Source organism: Prosopis cineraria, unplaced genomic scaffold (genome assembly GCF_029017545.1).
Source record: "Prosopis cineraria cultivar Desert tree isolate PC_DT_omini unplaced genomic scaffold, ASM2901754v1 PC2, whole genome shotgun sequence".
Lineage (NCBI taxonomy): Eukaryota > Viridiplantae > Streptophyta > Magnoliopsida > Fabales > Fabaceae > Prosopis > Prosopis cineraria.
The window spans coordinates 9,371,818-9,395,928 of record NW_026555333.1 but is presented as its reverse complement, the minus strand read 5'-3'; the positions used below and the strand labels follow the sequence as shown (position 1 = coordinate 9,395,928).

At 34.0% G+C, this 24,111-nt stretch overlaps 2 protein-coding genes across 2 annotated transcripts; one reads left to right on the top strand and one right to left on the bottom strand.

Moving 5' to 3' along the window:
* On the bottom strand, positions 1 to 2,277 carry LOC129302148 (protein trichome birefringence-like 8). The gene is made up of 4 exons (XM_054940821.1): positions 1,967 to 2,277; positions 1,070 to 1,459; positions 820 to 978; positions 1 to 728 (listed from the first exon to the last, which is right to left on the bottom strand). The coding sequence occupies exons 1-4, from the start codon at positions 2,275 to 2,277 to the stop codon at positions 356 to 358; spliced, it is 1,233 nt and encodes a 410-aa protein (XP_054796796.1). The 3' UTR covers positions 1 to 355.
* Positions 2,278 to 21,065: 18,788 nt separating this feature from the next.
* On the top strand, positions 21,066 to 22,676 carry LOC129303504 (homeobox-leucine zipper protein HOX15-like). The gene is made up of 3 exons (XM_054942864.1): positions 21,066 to 21,719; positions 21,881 to 21,960; positions 22,101 to 22,676. Exons 1-3 carry the CDS (start codon positions 21,258 to 21,260, stop codon positions 22,414 to 22,416), a joined length of 858 nt encoding a protein of 285 aa, XP_054798839.1. The 5' UTR covers positions 21,066 to 21,257; the 3' UTR covers positions 22,417 to 22,676.
* The last annotated feature ends 1,435 nt before the right edge of the window (positions 22,677 to 24,111 follow it).

Genomic DNA, 24,111 nt, shown 5'->3' with positions numbered 1-24,111 from the left:
TCACTGTTGTGCAGGTAGTGACCAACAACGTACAGATTGCCTGCAAAAGCTACACTGTTTGTCTGGCATATCATCTACTTCAAGATGTGGTGAAGAAATGCAATCAATTCTCCAGATAAATATCAATCCTTTTCATTGGTTATTGTGCAGCTTCCAATGCAGCCTTATCTGCAGTAATTCACATTTATGCACCAGCTAAGTTCTGTAATGTACTTCATCACTTTTGCTCCAACGTAAATGTTCCATCCTTGACCAAATCAATAAGCCATACAGCATATCTTGTTTCTGGAAGAGTCCACTACGTTCAGGTATGCAAATTCTGTGCACATTCTTTGCAAAGTGACAGGTCTATCTGCTAGCTAGAGTACTTGGTTATGTTTTCCTCTTTCTGTGTTCTTGTGCTGATTCCAAATTGCTTGGAGATGAGTTGTGCATAGAGAAGTTCATTCCACGTGTCAGGCACTCCAGGTAAGCACCAGTGGCTGCAGTCCTGTGGAGCGCCAGGTGGAGTGCCTTCTTCCCTGTACTTTGAAGGATGGCCATCTTTCCTTATCTCTGACAGATTCGTGATGTTCAGAAAATGCACTTTCCACTTCCCATAATCCATCTGTTTCACAACCTCAGATATGACAATGTCACTGCTACATGGTTCTGTTTCAATTCTCGTCAGGTCCTTCTCTGGTTCTGTTTCGTTGTCGCAACCTCCCCCTTCATTCCATTTGCCACCCCTGCAATTTCCACCGACCCAGACTTAAATCAGGAATTCATCTGGATTTATAATTCATCAGTTTCTTAATCTACGTCAAGCAATGCACTTGCCTGTAATGTACAGGGGAAAAGCTGCGGAAGAAAATGAAGCTTTTGTCAGGATCCAAACTATTCAATGCCCAAGATTTCCATGTCTGTAACGATCTCCTAAACGCTTCCTTCACATCCATACTCATGTTTACGTTGGCCCCTTCTTGAAAATAGCATCCCCTGAGAAACAAAAACCAAGTTCATCTGAAATCAGCCAATCAAATAGTAAAGAACTAATGAAATAAGATGAGGAGGGTTTGGATTGTCGTACAAGTTAGTGGTTTTATCAGGGTTCCACCAGTGGGCAGAATTGAAAACAAGGACATCTGCTCCAACCCACATATTGGAATACCAGTGCAACTTGTCGAGGCGAATGACCTTTTGAACTCGATGGGGTGAAGTGGGAGGCGGAGAGGCTAAGAGGGACAAGAATGGCGTCCTGTAATACTCGACTGTCAAGTTGAATTCTTGGAATCGCATGGAAAAGTAACCCTTGTGTTTGTTTATGGACTTGCCTTTCACCTCATAGATTGTGGATGCATTAGACACTGCTGAAACTAGCATGCACAGTAATGATTCCCACTGGTTTCTCCCCATTGAATCACCCGCAAACACAATGCGTCCATCCCGACTTCTCTCCAGAAGGTCCGTGGCATTGAATCTGCAAGAGAAGTGGTCATGACTTCACATATCACCTTCGTTACAATCAGGCACAGCCCTGTTTCAGCTCCACTTGTTATTAATCCTACCATCTTATCTGCTTTATTTGAACATCTAACTATTTTTTTTTTACCATATATATGATGTTTGATTTTCCTTCCGTGACAGTGAAAACACCGTGTACTTGGTCCATCAAATAGAGAAATCATCTGTGTAAACCGACGCGTTTTGATGTGTGTGTATGCGCGCGCGCATTTTAGGCAGCAGCTAGTTGTTAGGGGAGCATACAGGTGTTGGTTAGACCTGACACCAATGCCATGCTGGATATTAGGATCTGACTGGGTCAGTGTATTTATGTTCATAACTGTTTCCTCCACCCGTAACAATGTAAATAGATCCTTTAATGCGGTGCTCTTGGAACACAAGTTTCGGAAAAGAGCAGTAACAATGGCGAGAATATGAAAGCCTATCCACACTAAGAACAATATGAAAAAGAGAAGGATGTTACCGGGGGAGGTGGCAGGCGTGAGGTTGCCACCGCCAACGCCGGAAAGTTTCGTCGGGTCGACGGTTAAGGCGGCAGCGGAAGCCAGGATCCAGAAATGGACAGCTTTCATTGTAAGAACGAGAAGGCGAGGAAGCTTCGTCCCAAACCCAGCGTCCGTTGGAATAATCACAACGTTGGAGGGTGTCGCCGGGGTAGAAATGAGAATGAGACCATAGCGGAAGACGATCAAAAGGGCTTCGGAGGTTAAGAAATACGAGGCAGCATGAGAAGAGGATGAGCAGAGGAAGTGCTAACGTCAATTCTCTCTTCATTTTTAGACTTCAGAATCCACGCAGGACCGCTCTTGTTACTTTGAACCAGTCCTCTTTCAATCACGCATGTGTTGCTTAAATTATTAATTTATTATGTACACATGTACAATTAGGGAACTCAGATTAATAAAATCATAAATATCAAACGGAAAATGATAATAACAACCACAGAATCCCAATTAACCCCTTTTAAACTATCATATGGGGTATCCTCTTTTTTTTTTTTTATTTCGGCCCAATGTTTTCTGCTCCTTCATCTCAAATTATAATACACTTTTTGAGAGAGATTTGACATTTAAAATTATAAAATATTTTGACAAAAGTAAGATTAAAAAAAAGTAATCTTTTTATAATTTAGAAATTATATAAAAAGTGATTTTTTAGAGAATTTGGAATAATAAAAAATATTATGTGTTTGGTTACCATTATAAAAAATCACTTTTAACTTGTTTAAGATAAAAGAATATAAAAATATTTTATTTACCAAATAACAATAATTAATGAAAAAACACTTTCTAAAAATCCTTCCAGTAACATAAGAAGCATTCAAAGAGAAAGGTTATGGTGAAGATTTCTAAGGCATATCAATTCATTTGTCTTCAATGATATCGTAGATGTGTACAACACCAGGTACAAATGAATATCGAAAGGAATTGAGAAGGAAAATGGTGGGTTTTCTACTCATTAGATTTTAATGCCCATCAAAAAGCATGAAGCCTCGGCCCTCGATGATTAGATGGAAAATGAGGATTTACAAAAAGGAACTCATTTTCTAGTTTTGGTTGGAATATTTATTATAAATTAATATTAATTAATAAATCCAAGCAGATTGATCCTCATGATCTTGTGTGGATCGTGATAGGTGGATCACACAAGTGAGCCCAATAGGTAGAGGCCCAACTCACAACCCAGTAATCATCAGTTATTTCTTATCTCTTAACTGACTGAGTCAAAGATAATAGATAATAATTATTTTAATTATTTAATAAAGTGATTACTGATCTAATCCTTATAAGTTGATCAGTTGATAACCGCAAATATACAACTCATTCTCTACTGCTCCATTGTCTTTGCACTCTCTCAAGACTCTGGGGATGAGTACGTTGTGCATTTGTCTATACTCAAGGTAATCAAGTTTTTTCAAGCACTCATGGATTCATTAGGTACGCATACATTACTCTACTTGTTCATATAAATTGAGAAATACAAAATTCAACAAGTAGCATTAGAGCCTGGTTACAAATATCAGTCTGTATGTCTCAATTCATTATTTATTTTATGCGTACGTTATGAATTAATAAAATTCATTTATGAATATGTTCGGATTTTATTAACGTGCTTAATAATTTTTCCTTCCATTGTGGTCATTGAAAATGAGTATGAGATTCGCTGTATTGCTATGCGACTCTCTGCCTTCTCTTCCCTTTTTTTAATCAACATCGAAGATAGGACGGAATTCAGTTCTTCTGCCATCAGGTCGCCAGAAACGAAACTGCAAACCACGGGGATGGGGACGGAATTCGGTGCTTCTGCTGTTAGGTCACCGGAAACAAAGCTGCAAACCACGGCATCTCCCTCCCTCCCAAGATCTGACGGTGGTGGCCAAACAATCCATCTCTGTTTGTGCATGAACCAAAGTCGTCGGAGACGAGTTGTCGGTGCGTCATCTGCAACTTCATTCTTTGCTGCTGCTCCAGGTTGCTGGTGACTTCCTCCCCTCTTCCTCATCTCCTGCGTGGCTGGAGAAGACCCAGGAACAGGGTTAGGAATCGGATCCTAAGGATCCGGTATTATGAGTTCTGGGCCCATTTTCGGATGGGCTCAAATCTTTCTTCAAAAAAAAAAGAAGGGGAAAGGGAAAATGGGCCATGTTCACTTAAAGAAACTAGTCTGGGCCCAATACGCATTAGCCCAGATTAATGTCAAAAAAAAAATTGTTGTCTCTATTAATTACGTTTTGGCCCCAAACTAGAATTACCTCCTTTGTCCCGTAATTTTTCATATTTATGCCGTGACCCAATAAATTTTTGAAAATTTCATTTAGTCCCTTAACTTTCAAAATTATGTTTTGAACCCAAATCTATTCCACAATTACCTATTTACCCCTATATACCTTTTAAAATTTCACTGTAGTCCCAAATTTGTTCTCTAATTCCCAAAAGGCCCCAAGGACTTTTAAATTATTTTGTTTTGTCCTAAGGTCATAAAAATTTATGACTTTATGAATTATTGATGATGCTAAGGATATTATAGCATTGATAATGAACATACCCCATAGGTGTGACATTATTAATGTGATTTTAATGGTTGGTTTTGAGGATAGGCTAATAGCACTTCTTTAATATGTTAGATATTTATTGTACCCTATAGGTATAAAAATGTTTAACGCATTATTTTGTATGGACTTTTGTATGAGCTAAATCTTTATGGTATTTGAGCCTTTTTTGTGCATAATTATAGTTGTATAATGGATAATCGCTTGTTAGAAAATTCTGTTTTATAATTATGTTGTGCACGCATAATTAATATTTCTCATTTTCTGTTTTGCGATTTTAGTTTCTGCTTTTACGCAACTATCCTTTGTGAAGGCTCTCAATGGGACTAACTATGATGACTAGAAAGAGTCCCTGAATATGTATCTGACTATTTCTGAGAAAAATTTAGCTCTGATAGAACCCAAGCCTGTGGATCTCTCTTATAAGTCCAATGCTTCTGAAATGATCTTCCATAAATAATGGAGTTAGTCCAACCAGATTTGTCTTGTGATCATTAAGTACACAATTAAAAAAAATTAGGGACAACATTCCTGAAAAAGAAACTGTAATGGAATATTTGAAAGCTGTTGGCAATAAATACAAGAAGCTTGACAAGACTCGAAATAACTACTATTTGTCACTTCTTGACAATACTCGATATGACAGAGTTTCTGGTGTCAAGGAGCACATTCTGAAGCTTGTTCATTACTATAACAAGCTTAAATCAAATGAAATTGACTTGGGTAAAAGTACCTTAGTTTACCGTGTTCTTCAATCACTGCCATTAGAGTATACATTCTTAAGGATTTCATACAACTCACAAGAAGCTAAATGATCTGTTGATCAGATGATATTAATAGTCACTCAAGAAGAGGAAGCTATAAAGAACAACTCCTCTCACTCAATAAACTATGTTTCTCATGGTTCTAGCAGCAAATCTGGAGGTCATATAAGAAGAAGGGGAAGAAGCATGATGCCCCAAAGCCTAATAATCCAACCTTTAAAAAGGATGGTGATAAGAGTGAGAAGCCAAGAAACCCTTTAAGGCGTTATGCAATTATTGCAAGAAATTGGGTCACATTAAAGCTAATTGCTTCAAACTGAAAAACAAAAAAAAAGTAAAGGTACAATTCTTCAAACTGCCCCTCTAGCTCTAGTTTGTTTTGAATTTAACACCAATAAAACTTTCTTTGACTCATGGTGGTTGGATTCTAGTATCACTGTACATGTTATAAATTCTCTACAGGGGCTAAGAAACCAAAAGGTTCTAAGTGAGGCACAGAAGTCAATCTTTGGCATAACAAGGAGCAAGGTATCAGTTGAATATATTGGAACTATTTCTTTATATTTAAATTCTGGTCATGTTTTATAGTTGAATAATGTTGTTTATATACCTTCTGCGAAAAGGAATTTGATTTTAACTTTTGCATTGGATATTTATGGCTATTCATTCTTCCAAGGAAATGGAAAAATTGACATTTTTTTGATTCCATTAATATTGGTTATGCTTCCTTATTATATGGTTTATATCAATTGAATGATTAGTCACTTGAACTTCCTAATCTTCATATGAATAATACTGTTGGGCATAAACGTCAAAGGTCTAACGATAATTCCTCTATGCTATCGCTATGGCATTATCATTTGGATCATATCTCTGGAGAGAGATTGGAGCGTATGGCCAAGCAAAGTGTCTTACAAGACCTTGATTTCTCAGATTTTGAGATTTATGTTAATTGCATAAAGGAAAAATTCCTTGCTAGAGCTAGAACCAAAGGGGCAAAGAGGTCTGAAAACACTTTAGACCTAATCCATACTGATATTTATGAACCTATCACACCTTCGGCTATAAGTAATTTCAGATATTTCATTACATTCACTAATGATTACTCTCTTCATGGATAGATTAAACTCTTGTATGAAAAGGGTGACTCTCTTAATGCATTTAAGACCTTTAAAGCAGCAGTTGAATTGAAATCTAGCAAGTTGATCAAATGTGTGAGATCTGATAGAGGAGAAGAATTTTATGAGAGATATATTGAAACTGGAAGGAACCCTGGGCCATTTTCTTTGTACCTTCAAGAGCATGGTATTGAAGCTCAATATACTATGCCTGGCACCCCGCAGCAGAATGGGGTTGCAGAAAGGCAAAATCGTACTCTCATGGATCTGTTTAGAAGCATGATCAGTCACTCTTCACTGTCGAAATTCTTATGGGGTGATGCACTTAAAACTGCTGTTTATATTTTGAATCAAGTTCCTAGCAAGTCAGTTTCAAAGATTCCATATGAGTTGTATTTTGGAAGGACTCTTGCATTGAAGCATATGTATGTTTAGGGTTGTAAAGCACAAGTAAAACCTTACAATCCACAACAAATGAAACTTGATGCTAAAACTGTTGATGGTTTCTTTATTGGCTATTGCATCGGATTTCATAGGTACAGATTCTATTGTCCAAATCATACTACTAGAATAATTGAATCTGACCAAGCTTAATTCTTTGAAGAAGCCTTAGACAATGGGAGCTCTGTGCCTAGACATATTACTTTGCATGATGAAAACAGCATTTTGCCTTTGCCTATCTTAACAACCCCTCATGTTGACAGAAATAATACTGTAGATTAAGATGAAGCTGAAGATGAATCACCTTTAGAGGGTGATGGGGATCTGGTTGTTGAACCAAGACAGTCCCAAAGGGTTCGCAGGTCTGCTATTCTAGATGATTATATGGTGTATCTGCAGGAATTTGATTCAAATGCTATTGATATTTTAGACCCAATATCTTACTAAGAGGCTATTTCTAGCTCGCATTCTTCTAAATAGTTGGAGGCTATGAGTGAAGAAATCGTCTCTATGTATCGCAATCACATATGGGAGCTTGTAGAGCTACCAAAGGATTTTAAACCAGTAGGTTGCAAGTAGGTCTTTAAAACAAAACGAGGAGCTAGAGGTGAAATTGATAGATACAATGCCAGACTTGTAGCTAAGGGCTACAACCAGAAAAAAGGTATTGATTACACAGAAACCTTCTCTCTAATATCTACCAAAGATGCTTTTAAAGTAGTTATGGCTTTAGTTGCACAGCTTGATCTTGATCTTCACTAGATGAATGTCAAGACTGCATTCTTGAATGGCAATTTATATGAAGAAATCTACATGACACAACCTGATAGTTTTGTTAAATCTGGTAAAGAACATCTGGTGTGCAGATTGAAGAGATCCATCTATGGGCTAAAACAAGCCTTTAGGCAATGGTATCTAAAATTTGATAAAGTTATCATTTCGCTCAATTTTGTTGAGAATGTCTCAAATCAGTGTATCTGTCAAAAGTTTGATAGAAACAATTTTGTCATTCTTGTTTTCTATGTTGATGATATCTTGTTAGCCAGCAATTTAATGAATTTCCTTAATGAGATAAAACACCTATTGTCTTGCCATTTTGACATGAAGGACATGGGTGAAGCCTCCTTCATTCTTGAGATACAAATTCATCATGATAGATCTCATGGTATTCTTGATTTATCACAGACCACCTATATTGAGTGGGTACTTAAAAAAATTCAGAATGAATTCATGTTCTCCCTCACCTGCTCCTATATAGAAAGGTGAGCCATTGTCAGAGTCACAATGTCCTAAGGATGATAAGAAGAGGGCTGAAATGATAAAGATACCATACGCTTTCGCTGTTGGCAGCCTTATGTATGTTCAAGTATGTACTCGACCAGACATAGCCTTTGCCATTGGAGTGCTGGGTTGATACTTAAATGATCCAAGTCCAGATCATTGGAAGGTTGCTAAGAAAGTTATAAGGTATCTTCAAGGTACGAAGAATCATATGTTGACTTACAGAAGATTAAATTCTCTTGAGGTTGTTGGATATTCTGATTATGACTTTAAGGGATTAAAAGATCTTGAAATTGTTGACTTTTCAAATTCAGATTTTGCCTCTTGTCTGGATAATCACGCTATATGGCCGAGGAAGTTGATATCTGGCATGCGCCTAGTTGAGTCAATATCACGTCCTCTAACCATTTACTATGATAACAAATTTACAGCATACTATGCTAATAATCATAAAAATTTCAGTCGTACAAAGCATTTTGATATCAAACTTATGTTTGTGAAAGAGAAAATTGTTGAATCTCAGACTCGTGTGGTACAGATTCCTGGCACGCAGATGCTTGCAGATCCGTTAACTAAGGACTTACCTGTAGAAGTTTTTCAAAATCATGTAACTTGTATGGGTATTGTGAATTCCTTTGATGCCCTGATTTAGTGGGAATTTGAGAACCTTTTATGTTGCAATTTCTCTTTAGGCTTTGTTCTCTTCTGTGAGTTATGTTCAATTCAATTAGATGCATCTATATCATTTATATCCCATCTCCATAGGATTTAATGATTTTATTGTGGTACACTATGCATGTCACTTGTTTCCCCATAAAAATCAGTGATATATGTTGTTATTTTACTGAGCTGTGTTTGAAATAAAATTTCATATTTTATTCAAATTATGAGATATCATATCACTTGTTTCCTCGCAAGATCCATTGATTTTGTGGAGTTTCATTTTCTGAATTTTGTTTGTGACTGATTTATATAACTTGCTTAATTAATGCAATTCAAGTGAAAGATTGTTGGAATATTTATTATGGATTAACATTAATTAATAAGCCCAAGCAGATTGGTCCTTATGATCTTGTGTGAATCGTGATAGGTGGATCACACAAGTGAGCCCAATAGGTAGAGGTCTAACTCACAACCCAATAACCATCAGTTATTTCTTATCTCTTAACTGACTGAGTCAGAAATAATAAATAATAATTATTTTAATTATTTAATAAAGTGATTACTGATCTGATCCTTATAAGTTGATCAGTTGATAACCGCAAATACACAACTCATTCTCTACTGCTCTATTATCTCTGCACTTTCTCAAGACTCTGGGGACGAGTGAGTTGTGCATCTGTCTATATTCGATGTAATCGAGCTTTTTCAAGCACTCATGAATTCATTAAGTACGCATACATTACTCTACTTGTTCATATGAATTGAAAAATACAAAATTTAACAATTCTCTCTCTTTCTATAATGCCTAAAATATAGATTTATGCAAAGTAAAATGTTGGGCCAAAGATGAACATACTAAACCAAATCTATTACGATCATGGATTGGTTAGTGAAATGCATGAGTTTGGAGAGAAGAGTTTGCAAACCCATATTCAAGGATTGGCAAGACGGAAGAGATTGAAAAAAGAGAAGAGGGGCGGAAGGTGAATCTGAGAGGTGATGGAGGGTGGCAGTGTTTGTTGCTGGTGTTAGAATCGATAAAGGATGATGAGTTCTTGGCGGTGTGTGAGAGGGACAAGGCGAGAGCATGACGGAGAAAGTGTAAAATGAGTAAGCTAATTTTGTCCAAAAATTTTTTCATACCACCATCTTCCATGTTTTCATCACTTTTCTCTCTCGTCTACCGTTTGGATTACTTGGAGAAGCTAACAAAAGTAGCAGCTTTTTCTTTTTCTTTTTTTTTAAGATTTGCTTTTTGAAAAAACGTTAAACAAATAACCAACAAACTTTGAAAAGTGACTGTTTTATGGTGGAAAAAAAAAACGATTTGCCCCCAAAATAATCCTAAACAAATGCCCTTTTATTAATAATATTTTTTTAATGTTATCATTTTTATTATATTTTTCTCTATTATTCATTCATAAATACAGTACTAAATGAAGAGTTTTTTTAGAATTTTATATTTTTCTTTAAAAAAATAAAATTATAAAGTGTATTTAACAAGATTCATTGATATATGTAATTTTATTTAAAGTATTTTATCATTTAAAATAGAGGAATTACCTTTTAATGTTTAAGTTTGTCCCTCTCAGTATAATTATTTTATTGGATTAAATTTAAGTACTGTGGGGACTAAGTGAAAGTAGTTTTTGATATAATTTTTTTAAAATTTATAAGATACAAACTTATGACTTTAATAAAGAAATAAGAAGTATCAAGGCCCTTATATGTTAAAGGTAATTAAGCTCGTTTCTTTTTAAGTGTAATATCCATGGTGTTGGCATGAACCAGAGATGAACAGAACATCTAAATAATATATTACTTTAATTTCTAAAATAAATGGTGCTTGTTGCAACGTGCATGATTTTCGGTTCACTGATGTTTTTGTTTTTGTTTTTTTTTTTGGGGGCCAATTGCCCGTTCCAATTCACGCTTTATGCATCGTTGTTGTAGTTTGGACATATATTCTTATTATCCTATTTATAAGATATTTTTTATATATTATATTAAAATAAAAAATATTAAAACTCATTAATTCTGTTTAAAAGTTTAACAATTTTTTAATTTTGTCCTATTATATATATATATATATATATTAATAACTTGTTCTCTCTCTAACATTTAATAAAGGACAAATGAAGAAATTTGTGATAAAATTTTCATGAAGGGCCTCATAAACAGGAGAAAAATTGTTTGTATATCCTATAAATAAATCTAGAGAGAGTAATATATATATATTTTGCCCAAGATATCCCCATAACTAATAGTTATGAGATTAACCTCTTGCAAAATCTGAGCGTCATTTAAGGAGTTATTTTTCTCTCAAATAATATTTTTTTATACACATCTTCAAAATTTAAATCTTAAAATGATATTTAAAAAGTCTAAACTGACACTGTTTTTGTCACATCCCCTTAGTTTCGGAGCTTAACATATTGAACAAATAGCTTAACGCATGGGCTTCATTCTTTCATTCAGGCCTTCAACGGTCCGATCTATTATCTAATAAAAGAAGGGATAAATTATGCATTGCAGGCTCAAGAAAAATATTCATATACTAAACCAGGCAAACTACAGCAGATTAGGATCCACATGCTTGTTCTTCCTTATAAAAGGGGAGGAGAAACCAACACCGATGTAATTGGTGGAGAAACTAACACATGTAGGCATTGGTGAAGTCACATGTAATTGAATGGTTGAAAAAATTACATGTAATGGAGTATAGGTATTTATATTTTATACTCTATCATTTTTATATTTTGTACCTTCTTATTTTACTATTTAAATTTTAAATTCATTTTATATTACTTTTAACCTATATCTAATTTTAAACTCAAAGCTCAGTATATTTCAACCAACAGTTTTACCATACCCAACACTGATATTATTTATAAAAAATAACCGATCATTCAACCTTTAAAAAAATTAGAAAATAGAGCGTCTGTTCCGTCCTCGGCTATTCGCTAAGTCTCCAATCTCGCACCCATCACTCCGTCTCGCTCGTCACTTGTCTGCCGCTGCCCACTGGTCTTTGAAGAATTGAAGCAAGAAAGAGGAGAAGAGAACGAAGGAAAGAGACAAAAAATGGTGAAAGTTTTTTCCACTCTTCACACACAATAAATCTATATGACTTCTACCAGGTAATACCCTTCTTCAAGCAAATGTATTATTTTAATGGCATAAAAAAATTAGTAGTATATTTATATATTATGAGTTTGTCTTCAAATGCCTCGTTTTTTTCACTTTTAAAATTTAAGTAATAAATTTAGTTTTCCAGCCATTCTCTTAATCTTGAATATATTATAATTGAGTAATTCTGAGTTGTATAAATTTTGAATAGAAAATGGATAATTTTTTTTTAAAAAAAAATTGTCAACAGGTGAATAAGAACAATCATTTTCATCGACGATTTATGAACTGAGTTTTCAACGATGACAATAAATTGAAATAAACTTGTAAAATTTGCAACTGATTTCAAAAAAATTAAAATTTTATCATATCATCCTAATGACTAAGAAAATATATGAAAAGCATATATACAGAAAGAATCATGCAACTTACCCAACATAATTTTTTACAAAGAAAATTTAAAATTATAAGAAAAGATTTTTATATTAAAAAATATATATTTGAAAGTATTAGCAATAAGCTGATTGTTTAGTGATTTCAAAACATGAAATGAAGCAAAGAAAATTTATAAATTAGGTAATTATTAAATAAATTTTTTAATTATTGTTTTCAATTATTAATTTATAAATGAATTGGCACCCGATTTAGGATCTTGACTCCCAATGTAGATACTGCTATAGGAACAAAATAAAATGAGTGTGTCCATCAGTCCATCTTTAGCTATGAATGTTCTCTTCGTCTTCTAAACAGAATAAATTGATCAGTGGTTTTGTCCTTCCCAGATCAAAGATGCATTCCTTAATTAACTTGTTTTCATGACTTACGTTGTTCATTGTTTCTGAATCGAATTTTTTTCTGTTCTGGGCATTGCTAAATCGAACGTGCCCAAACGCCCCTGTACGCGCAGTCAACTTGTCTAGATACATTGTCGGTGATGAGCTGGGTACTTAATTTTTCTGAGACAGGGTTCTGGGTCAAAAGTTTCTAGCTTACTAAATAATTATTATGAAATCGTCCCTTTTCAATCATGTTGACTCAAAAAAAAAATTAATCAACCATTAATCAATAAGTATAAATTAAACTTAGCCATTTATCACCGTCACTTCCTTGTATATTTTTCATATTAGGAATGAGTAGCGACTGGCTGGAAACGGGAGGAGAGGAAGGACAAGCAAGAGTAATAAAAGAATATTATATTTTAACTCAAAACCTCAAAGCTCAAATTTATAGGTCATTTCTCTATTATATAGTAGTTATTAAATTTAACTTTATCCGATGTGAGATTTCCCACATTGTCTTAAGTCACAATCAATGCTAATCTCATTTTGGTCTTCAAATGGGTACATAATAACGAACTTTCAGGTTTCAAACAAAATATATCTCTGATACTACTTGCTAGAAATGAGAAGTGACAATCATTAATGGGTTCTTTTTATTATATATTAGTTATTAAGCATAACTTTATTCAATGTGAAATTTTTCTACATCATCTTACATCTACTCACACTTAAATATCCTATCAATTAAGCTATTGCAATCTTAATTAATTTGACATCTTAAGTAGAATTCATTAACTTTTTTGAGAGAAGTGATCTCCACCCCACCCCGCGTGTAATTTGAAGAGCGCTGGGGCTTTAGTTTACTTTTTTCTTTCCCTTCCAAATTAATCATAGACATGGATACACTTTTTTGACTGCTCACAAAGGGACAGTAGTGAAAAGAGGGGCTGCTCTCAAAACAACGGTGAAAAAAGTTTAAAGTTTAAATAAACAATGAAATTAAATTATTTCAGTCTCCCTTGGATTTTGATTAAATATGGCTAATATTTTATTTTATTTTCCCAATATTTCTTCTAATATTTGATATATATCATCAAACTTTTCAATAATGTAATATTAAAAATGATAGAATCAGCAACATTTTTTGTCTACGATTTATAATTAGGTAAACCATGCATGTAAGTAAATTACACATTAAATTATAAATAATAATTGAGATGAGATTGTAAACATATTAGTATATTATAATAGACACATATATGCTAATTGCCCGTTTGAATTGGCGTTGAACAAACGTGATTATAGGTAATAATGATTTCTAAAAGTGACATCAATAAATTATGATTTTTATTTGGATTTTTTTTTATATAAGTGATTATGAGAAATTTAATTCTATTTGGATGATATTCATCAAAATCACGTTTGGATATATAATTATCTAAAAAGGTATAAGTTTTATAAAGTTTTCTAATTTTCTATAACTATTATTATCAAATATAATTTAATAAAAACCCAATCGTGATTCTTTGAATGTAGAGGCACCTCCTAGTACTTTCTACTTAACGTGTGGTAGAAAATCCAAATCACGATTGATCAACGTTGTCAAAAGATTATCTAAACTGTTCAAATAAATGAGCTTAATAATCACTTATATGGGCTTAAATGAGATTACATTGGCTTTCACCGCTAAACTAAACAGGCACTAAATATGGAAGTTAACTCTGCATTGGTACTATTACATCTTAAATCAAAAGTTGTGCAATGCTATAATTGCAAGAAAAATTCAAAATGCACACAGATCGTATATCATGATAGATGACTTCTTGTTCTTGCTTATAGTTTGAAATAATAAATCCCATTGTGAACAAAGCGGCGATCCATGCACTTTCTCGACTTTTATATTATTTTTTTGTCAAAATATTTTATGTATATTGAACGTTGATTTTTAAGGGGGGGCGAGCGTGCGTGTGAGGTATCCAAATTTGCCAGTGAAATTCTTAATATCGAATAAAGATATCCATCGTTAGTAATGCAAGGCGTGCCCGTGTTTTACTGCTGCAATGTAGTGCTCTTGCCCTTTTTGGATGGAAAAAACAAACAATGGGAATTTGACATGATTTTCCTATTGAAATGTTGACATGCACGCAGTATATATCTCATAGCTCATGTCTATTTTATTAATTAAAGATGCCTGGGCCATGCCTTGAAGACAAGCTGAGATATCCTTTTCACACGACCAACCAAGGCAATGAAATTGGCGAGTCCTCCTGCATCTAGCGTGGGCCTATCCACAGACACTACATCCTCAGGCAAGGATAGATTGGCATTTGAAAGGAGAGCATATTTGAAGGCAAGTGTACATGTTAGGATCATGTGGTGGTGTCCACAATAATTTATACTCAAACACAGCATGATGCTTCTATCTCCCCGAAGCCTAGTCTCTTTCATCAATAGGTCCATGTACACAACCTGAGTGGGGTTTGCTATGTCCAAGCTTTGCTTCTCGAAAAGACTCTTCGACCCTGTTCATTTATTTCTATGCATGCCTCTCTACTCTCTCTGACTATACCTTAACCTTCCTTGTCCGACTCCTCAAGCGCACTGGTCTCTGCTCCAGCCTTTACTCGCTGACGACGACCTCACAGAAACCCTAGCTGAGGATTTGATATTCTCTCTGCTCTTCCCGCATGAATCCAGGACTTGATTGCTGGATAGTTGCGTCTAGCAAGCATGTAAGGCAATAATCCATGGTGAATAGTAGTATTGAGAGGGACAGAAGGAACTAGATGCTGATGATTTGAGAGAGCGAGTGAAAAATAATGTGAACAAAAGGGAATTGAAGGGAGTAAAATGATTACGTAGAAGATTTTATTGTTGTTAAAGATGATCGAGAAAGATTCATAATTAATAATCAATGAGAATCGATCGGGGAGGTCTATTGTGAAATGCAGACAAAGTTAGTGGGTTTGTTGACATGAACGGTTGGTAAGGAAGAAAAGAAAGAAAAGGAAAAAGAAAAAAAAAAAAAAAAGAGTGGGACGTGGAAAAGCCAAACAAAGAGCACAACCCTAAATTCCCACTGGTCGGCTGGCCTTAACCCCCGGAACACAAAGCTGAAACCTTATCTCCAACAGACAATTTAAAACTCTTTTTCACTTTCTTTTACCTTTCCCTAAAATTTGAATTTAATGAGTGAATTAAATACATTCATTTAATAAATATCTCAATTATAATTATTAAATTTTATTAATATTTAAAAATCAAAACAATCTTCGTGATCAAAACATTACTTTTATATATATATATATAATATATTGTCCCTTTCAAAAAATGAATTTGGTTATTTCTAGGTATTACATAACAAAATATCTTAAAGTTTTACTATTGTGCCACTTAAAAAATTTATTGATTGAATAAATTTAGATCACTTATTAGATCCAAATCCTATTGGTTCCCCCCTTACTGCCAACTTCTTGGCTCAATAATCATCATCCTCATTATTCATCTCCCACCTTTAGAATCAAATACCCAATCATCCCAAATTATTGGTTCCTGGTCCACTAATTTGTGCGTGCACACACATACGTGGCACTGCCTCTGGCCGACACGTTGCAGAGAGCCATATATATACTGCACATAAAGGGAATGCAAGTGGGTACATGGGGCTCGCTTTTTTGTGACCAACTTGCTATAAACTGGCGCGATACAGGATGTGAAGAAGATCAAAACTATGATTTGGAGAACCAGCATCGATACCACGCAACACGACACCCTTCATTCTTAAGCTTTCATTTCTTTATTTGCTTTGTTTTTCTGTCTGACTAGTTCTTTTTGTTGTCTAATCTAGTACTCCCATTTAGAGCAAGAGGGTGCTGTCCTGTCTAATCCCCGATATTCGCAACCATCGCTTCCATATTTTAAATAATGCTATCTATTGGATTTCTGTCAACCGTGTTTTAGTCAATATCTATCTAATCGTGCTTGAAGCTTGTCTTATAAGAGTATCTATAATTCTATGCATGCAATAATATAATACTGTGATTACAAAATTGCCTTCTTTTTTATTTCTTATTGTTATACATATATATATATATATATATATACATATATATATATATATCATCTACGAACACTAGTTTATTGAAACAAAATTTACTCCGCACAAATTAGAGGGCGATAGAAGAAAGTTGACATATTTGATGGTTACCTGTCCCATCTATTTCAAGTTCTCAATCATGATACATTGAATTGATTTATTCGTCGGTGATTCTTATCAATCATGTTCTGCCAAGTATAATATTTTTCGGCAATGATTTCGATTCATGAGAAACAAGTAGCCGGACAGATTACATTATTTGCGAATAAAGATTTAAAATAGACAGAAATTTAGAAAGTTAGATAAAGTAAACAGCGACAAGGGGCAAAAAAATGTAAAAAAGAAAACAAAAAACAAAGAGGCATAATTAGGATTGCAAGGTCGGGAGATCAAATTAAATTTGAGAGGTTATGTGTACATACAAACACGCGAAATTAATTCCAGCGGTTTTATAATTAAAAATATCAGAAGCCAAAAGAGAAACTAAAGGCATTCCATAGGGCACGAGAGAGGAAATTAACCAAGAACCTTACATTGGTATATATGAATAAACCTTAAATATTTAAACTATGAAAAAAATAGAAGTTGAACCAAGACCACTGTCTCCAACCAGAGAAAAAGTTGCTGATGAGACTATCCCATATCACTCCCAGAGTCCAAACGCTATTGTTACTCCTCTCATATATTTTTGAAATTTATCATGACGGTCGATAAGATTTTTTATTAATAGTTGATTATAATATGCGTGGCTCACAGTATATATATTATATAAAGCTGTATCCTATCCAAAGTTGACTTTTATCGCACTCAAGCAACTTGTCATTGCCACAATTTTAAAACAGGATTTCATATATAAACCCATAGAGGCTTTATTATTTGTTTTCTCTGATTACCTGATACAACGCCAAACTAGCAAACTACTGTCAATACCCAGTATTCGGGAGCTTCCCCCTGTATGAGTTCCGGTATTCCAAATTTTTGATCCAAACTAATCCGACCAACAGCTTGTAAGCACCTCTTTGAAAGGCATGGTTTCCACCGAGTTTTTTATTGCTTTGTACATCTAATTAAGGCTCGAATATAAAACCCTCTGTTTAAGCTGTGTGTGAGTTTTATGATGATGGCGTTGACTATGCAATTTAATTTGAGTATACCTGTATATGAAATTCACCTTATATTTTTTCAAATATATTATATATTTATTGTTGTGAGTAGAGAGAAGGTAGACCTGAAATACTCTATTGTTATTTAGAAAAAAAATGAAGGAGAAAACTCAAAAACAAATTAAGGACAATAATGTGAAGATGGAAGCTTGAAAAACATGTTCGCAAGTGGACGTTGCTTTCGTACAATGGTTAGTTGATTCCTCTGTGCCTGAGAGGCAGCTTCCCAATTCAGCCGATTTAACTTGCTTCCCTCTTTTTTTATGCGCTATGATTTATTTTGTTCCTTCCTTGAACTAGCCATAGGTTGCTCCATGTCTCTTAATTGGATTGGTTTTTCTCCAAAGGGAATCTTTTGAGCAGTGAATTGTGAGGGAGAAAGGGATCAGTATACATGAAATTTAAATATTCATACAATAATATTCAATATACATCAATTCCATTTTTTACGTACTATGGAATTCTTGTTTAAATTCTTCTTAAAATATTGTTTAATTGGAAATAATAATTAACAATATTGAGTATTAACTTTTTTTCATAATTAATGAACATATAATATTCTTAAAATAAATAAATATTAATATACTAAATATATTTGTATAGCATCCACGTATATCATAATAATGTATAGATAAATAACAATGAAAGTTTATAATGTTATATATAAAAATATTTTGAATTATAATTAAGAGTTAAATGATAAATTGGCTTCTCAATTATAAGTCCAAAAGAGTTTGGGACCCTTAACTTGTTTTTGGTGCAATATTTTCGTTCAACTTTTAAAAATGGTGCAGTGTTGACCTTGCCATTAATAAAAATTAATTTTAATCATTAATTGACCTAAAAATGACCTCTTATCTATAATTTTTGGATCATTTTAGATAACTTTTGGGTCATTTTCTATTAAGTATTTTCTTGTTAATTAATGGTTAAGATTTTTTTTCAATGGTGAGAATGACATTCAACTATTTTTAAAAGTTAACGAGAAATATTATACTAAAAATAAGTTTAGGATATCAAATGCACATAGTTTAGGGGGAGCCAATTCACTATTTAACCTTATAATTGATATATACAACTTCTTGTTTGTTATACCTACATGTAATTTTTTTATGTAAACTTATGATATATATTCACAATATTAAATATCATGTAGTTTTGCCCATGTATGTTGACATTAGCGCTAATTAAGAAGGGTTTAGATAGAGGTTTAGTATTATCTTAGGTTTGGTAAGGAAGGGGATAAAAAATAATATATATTTAAAAAAAATAATATATAGATTATTATATTATTATACATTGACGAAGCTCTGGCCCATGCTGTGAGGACAGTAAATTAATGAAAGATTTGGAGTATTAAATATATTTCTGTCAAAAAGTTTAACGAAAACAAGTACCGAACAAGAAATTAAATCCCATGCTGTCATACTTTATCATTGGCGACTTTATCTTTATAACTTTTTATTTACTAGTGAAAAAACATGTCTTTTGTCTCTGCAATTTATTCATATTTTGACATAAATTTTTATATTTCATCATTATTTTTGATTCTTACATTCTTATTTTTTAATATTTATATTTATTCAAGATTCCTACACTTAATTTATTATATTTATTTAAAGATTTAAATTATAAAAAAATAAATGTAGGGATTTAAAATATTAAAAAATATAAAAAAATTATAATAAAATAAAAATAAAGTATCGGGGCTAAAAAGTATATTTTTTTATTAATTTATATATTATTTTTATAAAGAATGGAAATTAAACCCCATGGTGTCATAACTCATAAATGTGGAATCTTCCATCACCAATGAAACCTGCAGTGAATAGTCTCCGTGTATGATGGCAAATATTGGATCTTTTCAAAAGTGAAGTCTATAAAATATTGTTAAAGTAAAACAAAATATAATATATGCTCTCTTTTTATTTGCCTATCTCGTTTTTTCATTTAAGAAATATTTTTACAAAGCCATATAGGAAACGCAAATTCGAGATGATGAGAGAATACTGACTTGGGGCTATGTCTTGGGCCTTAAGCAACATGGCATGATGTCTCTTTAATTTTATTTTCTTAATGGAAAATATGCAAATAATAAGCAACATTAGCTGAGTTCCCTTCGCGGTGAAGACAGCGTGGAGCGCGCGCGATACAGCACCACTCAATAGAACACTTTTCTGTGGGTCAAACACATTTGACAGAGAAAGAATTGCATGTAAGTTTTAAACAAGAAAACTAACTATTTGATAGTAAAAAGACAGAAAGAAAGACATAAAACTGTTTACAAGTCTCATCTACTTATAAATATTGAAATTTGACTTGTAAATACATCAAAAAAATAATTATTATTTTTTATCTGGGACTTGATTATTTAATAAATTTATACACCATCCCCCACTTTTTCCCAGAAAATACAGGATAACCGATGGCTGCACATAATATTACATTTATAAATTATAGTTTGTGTGTTATTTATGAATAGTGTGACTTTAATAAATTTTAGATCAAATTGGATTTATTTTTAAATCAAAAGAAATTCAGAGAAAAGGCCTATACTGTGGTTGGGAATTAAGGATGATGAAATTTATCCAAAACTCAAGTTCAGTTTAACTAATAAACACAAAGAATTGAACTAGAAGATTAGACCGTACAAACGTACGTCATTGATAAAGGCAGCCGCAAGTGCAACAGCACGATTCTCGATCATTGTGAACACATAGAATCGTATTATCCTACAAGTATAAACAGGAGAAATGCCCCTTACTCGCTCTTCACTGCAGAATAAAGGCGAGAAGGTGAAATAAAAATTAAAAAGGGAAATCGAGAGGAAAGTAAGAAGGAAAAAGACCGAAAGGCCAGAAATATTCTGTCCATCATGCACTATCTAATGTGCCACCCACTTTCCACGTGATTCCACGTAAACCATCTACCATGTATACCTCATCATTCATTGCACATATTTTTTTTAGAACTTGTCCTTTTTTCACAACCCAGTTCGCGAGGGAGACATTATATTGCTTTTAATGGTCAACCTTTGAGCCCAAAACACATTGTAATTGGAATTGGAATTGGAATTTACATCATTCCAGAACCATATCCCTCCTTGTATTCTTTCACATTCCTATTATTAAATATTCAGTCCCACGAAAGTCTCTCCCTCATTAGCCCCTCTTCACACTCTTTTTTGTTCGCCACTCTCATCCCCTCCTTCTTATATATATCAACGACACCGTCACGAAGCTCCTCCAACATTTTCAGCCTCATCAGAAAAATGGGTCTTGCCGATATGTCTAACTCAGGCCTCGGGCTTGGTCTTGGTCTTGGTCTTCATCATCAGTCTGAGAATTGCCCCAGAGAAATCCGACAGAAGAAAGAGGATGATCAGTACAAATGTGACCAGAAGGCCGTATACCCGTCTCTTACCTTAGGACCGCCTGATGATCAAGAGGCGAATCAACAGCTTCTTCCAACAAAGACTGAATCTGTTCACTTCCATGCGATGGCCTCTTCTCCCAGCGCGGCTTCTTCGTTTTCTAACTCCTCCAGTATCAAAAGGGAGAATAAGGAGTTTGCCGGCGACGAGCTTGATTTGGAAGTCGAGAATAAGGTTAATCCTTCCAAGGTAGGTGCCGACGTAGACGAGGAGGGCAATCCCAGGAAGAAACTCAGGCTCTCCAAAGAACAATCTGCTGTTTTAGAGGACAGCTTCAAAGAGCACTCTACTCTAAATCCAGTACTGCTCCATCTATCTCCTGCTGAATTATAGCTTTTGCACACATATATAAATAAAAGCTTGTTTTCGCTTATTTTCTCCTCTGTTCTTTCAAACTGGTTCTTCTGAGGGTGGTTTCTGATGTTTTTCTGATTGGTCTTTTGTGATCTACTAATTCACAGAAGCAAAAGCAAGAATTGGCAAGGAAGCTAAACCTGCGTGCGAGACAAGTGGAAGTTTGGTTTCAAAACAGGAGAGCCAGGTAATTGGTTATAACCTCACTTTCTTGGGATTGATAACTGCTTTAATTTGATAGATCAGTGCAATCGTCTTCTGCAACTCCATCGTCTTCTTGTTCATATTAAATACTGATAGTATCGTCGATTCTCGGAATACATACAGGACAAAACTAAAACAAACGGAAGTTGACTGTGAGTTACTCAAGAAGTGCTGCGAAACGCTAACGGAAGAGAACAAGAGACTGCAAAAGGAGTTGCAAGAACTGAGATCAATAAAAACGACGTCGCAGGGACCCTTGTATATGCAGCTTCCGGCAGCCACCCTCACCTTGTGCCCTTCTTGTGAGAGAATTTGCGGCGGAGGCGGCGGCGCCACCACCAACGGCTCTCCTGCTGCCACCGTCTTCCTTACTGGATCAAAGGCCCATCACTTGTACAAAAGTAACTATCCATTCGCCCACTCGCCGGCAGCTTGCTAGCCAGCTAGCTCGGGTGGCTGCACACAAGATTTCCGACTCGCTCTTATTTTTGTTCGCGAATATTTAGCCAGCGGCGCAAATTGATTCGCAGTAATTAGTTAGTGATGTCAGATGTTCAGGAATTAAGAGTAGATATTTCAAGCAAAGTATATATGAATTAAAGGCATTTTTCTTGTTTTTTATCTGATCCATATGTAAGGTATATTTATCAGCCATGCTGATTATGAATAATAATAATAATAGGGTAAATTAAGAGTTCATATCATCTCTGCCTTTTCTCCTTCTGTTCAACTTATTTATCATTGGCAAGAATGCTTTATCCTCCATCTGATGAAATTGTGGGTAATATCCGACTCATCGAAACTGTGCATGAACTTTCGGCGAGAGTTTGTCCAGAGATTGCTTCCTCGCAAAGTTTTTAGCTTATTTATTACGTCAGATATGGTTTTTTTATATTCATTTTTATGCTTGGATTTACCATATCGATAAACAGTAACTTCCATCGGTGACGAATCCAGGAGTCATCCTATGGAAAGGCCTATAACTAAAATTTTATTTAGATGATGTTGGAGACTGACAACGATTTTTACATTTTTCATAAATAAAATTATACTTAAAAAAAATTTGGAGGATGGAGGCCGCAGCCGCTGTTAACCTCCCCCAAATTTGTCCCAGAGTTTCATCGTGCAGTCCTATACTTTTACCCTCTCTCTGCCTATAGGATATTGGAGGGGGAAAAGTAAAAGCAGAGAAATGGTAAAAATGTTTGACTTGATATTTTTATTCTGTCTTCCCTCTCCAGACAGAGTATCGTGGCAACTGGCGACAGTCAAAGTGTTTTTTTTTTTTTTGGCGGGGTGAATGGAATTAATGACCATATCCATGACTCTTTTTTCACAATTACTGTTATCCCAGATTGTAAGATGATTTTAAATAAAATTATATTATAAATTAATAAAATTTATTAAATTTGTCACCGACTTCCATCGTGCAGTCCTATACTATGTATGATGACTTTTACTCTCCCTCTGCCTATAGGATAGTGGAAGGGGTAAAAGTAAAAGCAGAGAAATGGTAAAAATGTTTGACTTGATATTTTTATTCTGTCTTCCCTCTCCAGACAGAGAATAGTGGCAAGTGGCAACAGTCAAAGTGTTTTTTTTGTTTTCTTTTCTTTTCTTTTCTTTTTTTTTTTTTGGTGGCGGGGTGAATGGAATTAATGACCATATCCGTGACTCTTTTTTCATAATTACTGTTATCCCAGATTATAAAATAATTTTAGATAAAATTATATAAATTAATAAAATTCAATAAATATATTTTATAATCTTATTTTTAAAAAAATATATAAATTTTTAATAATTCCCTTCATTAGTGAGAAAATATAATAAATAATGAAAGGTAATATTGAAAAAATAAATTTAGTAACATCTTATTGTTTTATTAAATCATCTTATATTTTAAGAAAGTAAATTACCTATAGTTTTGTAAACTGAGACAAGGAATACTATTTTAGTAGAAAAGGTACAAAAGCACATAAGTACGCTACGTTGGGATTAATCTGAGAGCAGTCACTCCTTGTCTAATAATCAAAATCTAACAACCCCTACCACTATAGAATTAGCTAAATAAAATACCTTATACTTGATGATTGATTATTTAAAAAAATAATAAATAAAAAAGACCATAGTCATT

Coding starts and splice junctions, on each gene's coding strand:
- LOC129302148 (XM_054940821.1), bottom strand. CDS start 2,277: ATGAAGAGAGAATTGACGTTAGCACTTCCTCTGCTCATCCTCTTCTCA. Junction 1,460..1,966: donor CACGCCTGCCACCTCCCCCG/GTAACATCCTTC, acceptor CTTCTCTTGCAG/ATTCAATGCCACGGACCTTC. Junction 729..819: donor TTTTCCCCTGTACATTACAG/GCAAGTGCATTG, acceptor TGGAAATTGCAG/GGGTGGCAAATGGAATGAAG.
- LOC129303504 (XM_054942864.1), top strand. CDS start 21,258: ATGGGTCTTGCCGATATGTCTAACTCAGGCCTCGGGCTTGGTCTTGGT. Junction 21,720..21,880: donor AGCACTCTACTCTAAATCCA/GTACTGCTCCAT, acceptor ACTAATTCACAG/AAGCAAAAGCAAGAATTGGC. Junction 21,961..22,100: donor TTTCAAAACAGGAGAGCCAG/GTAATTGGTTAT, acceptor GAATACATACAG/GACAAAACTAAAACAAACGG.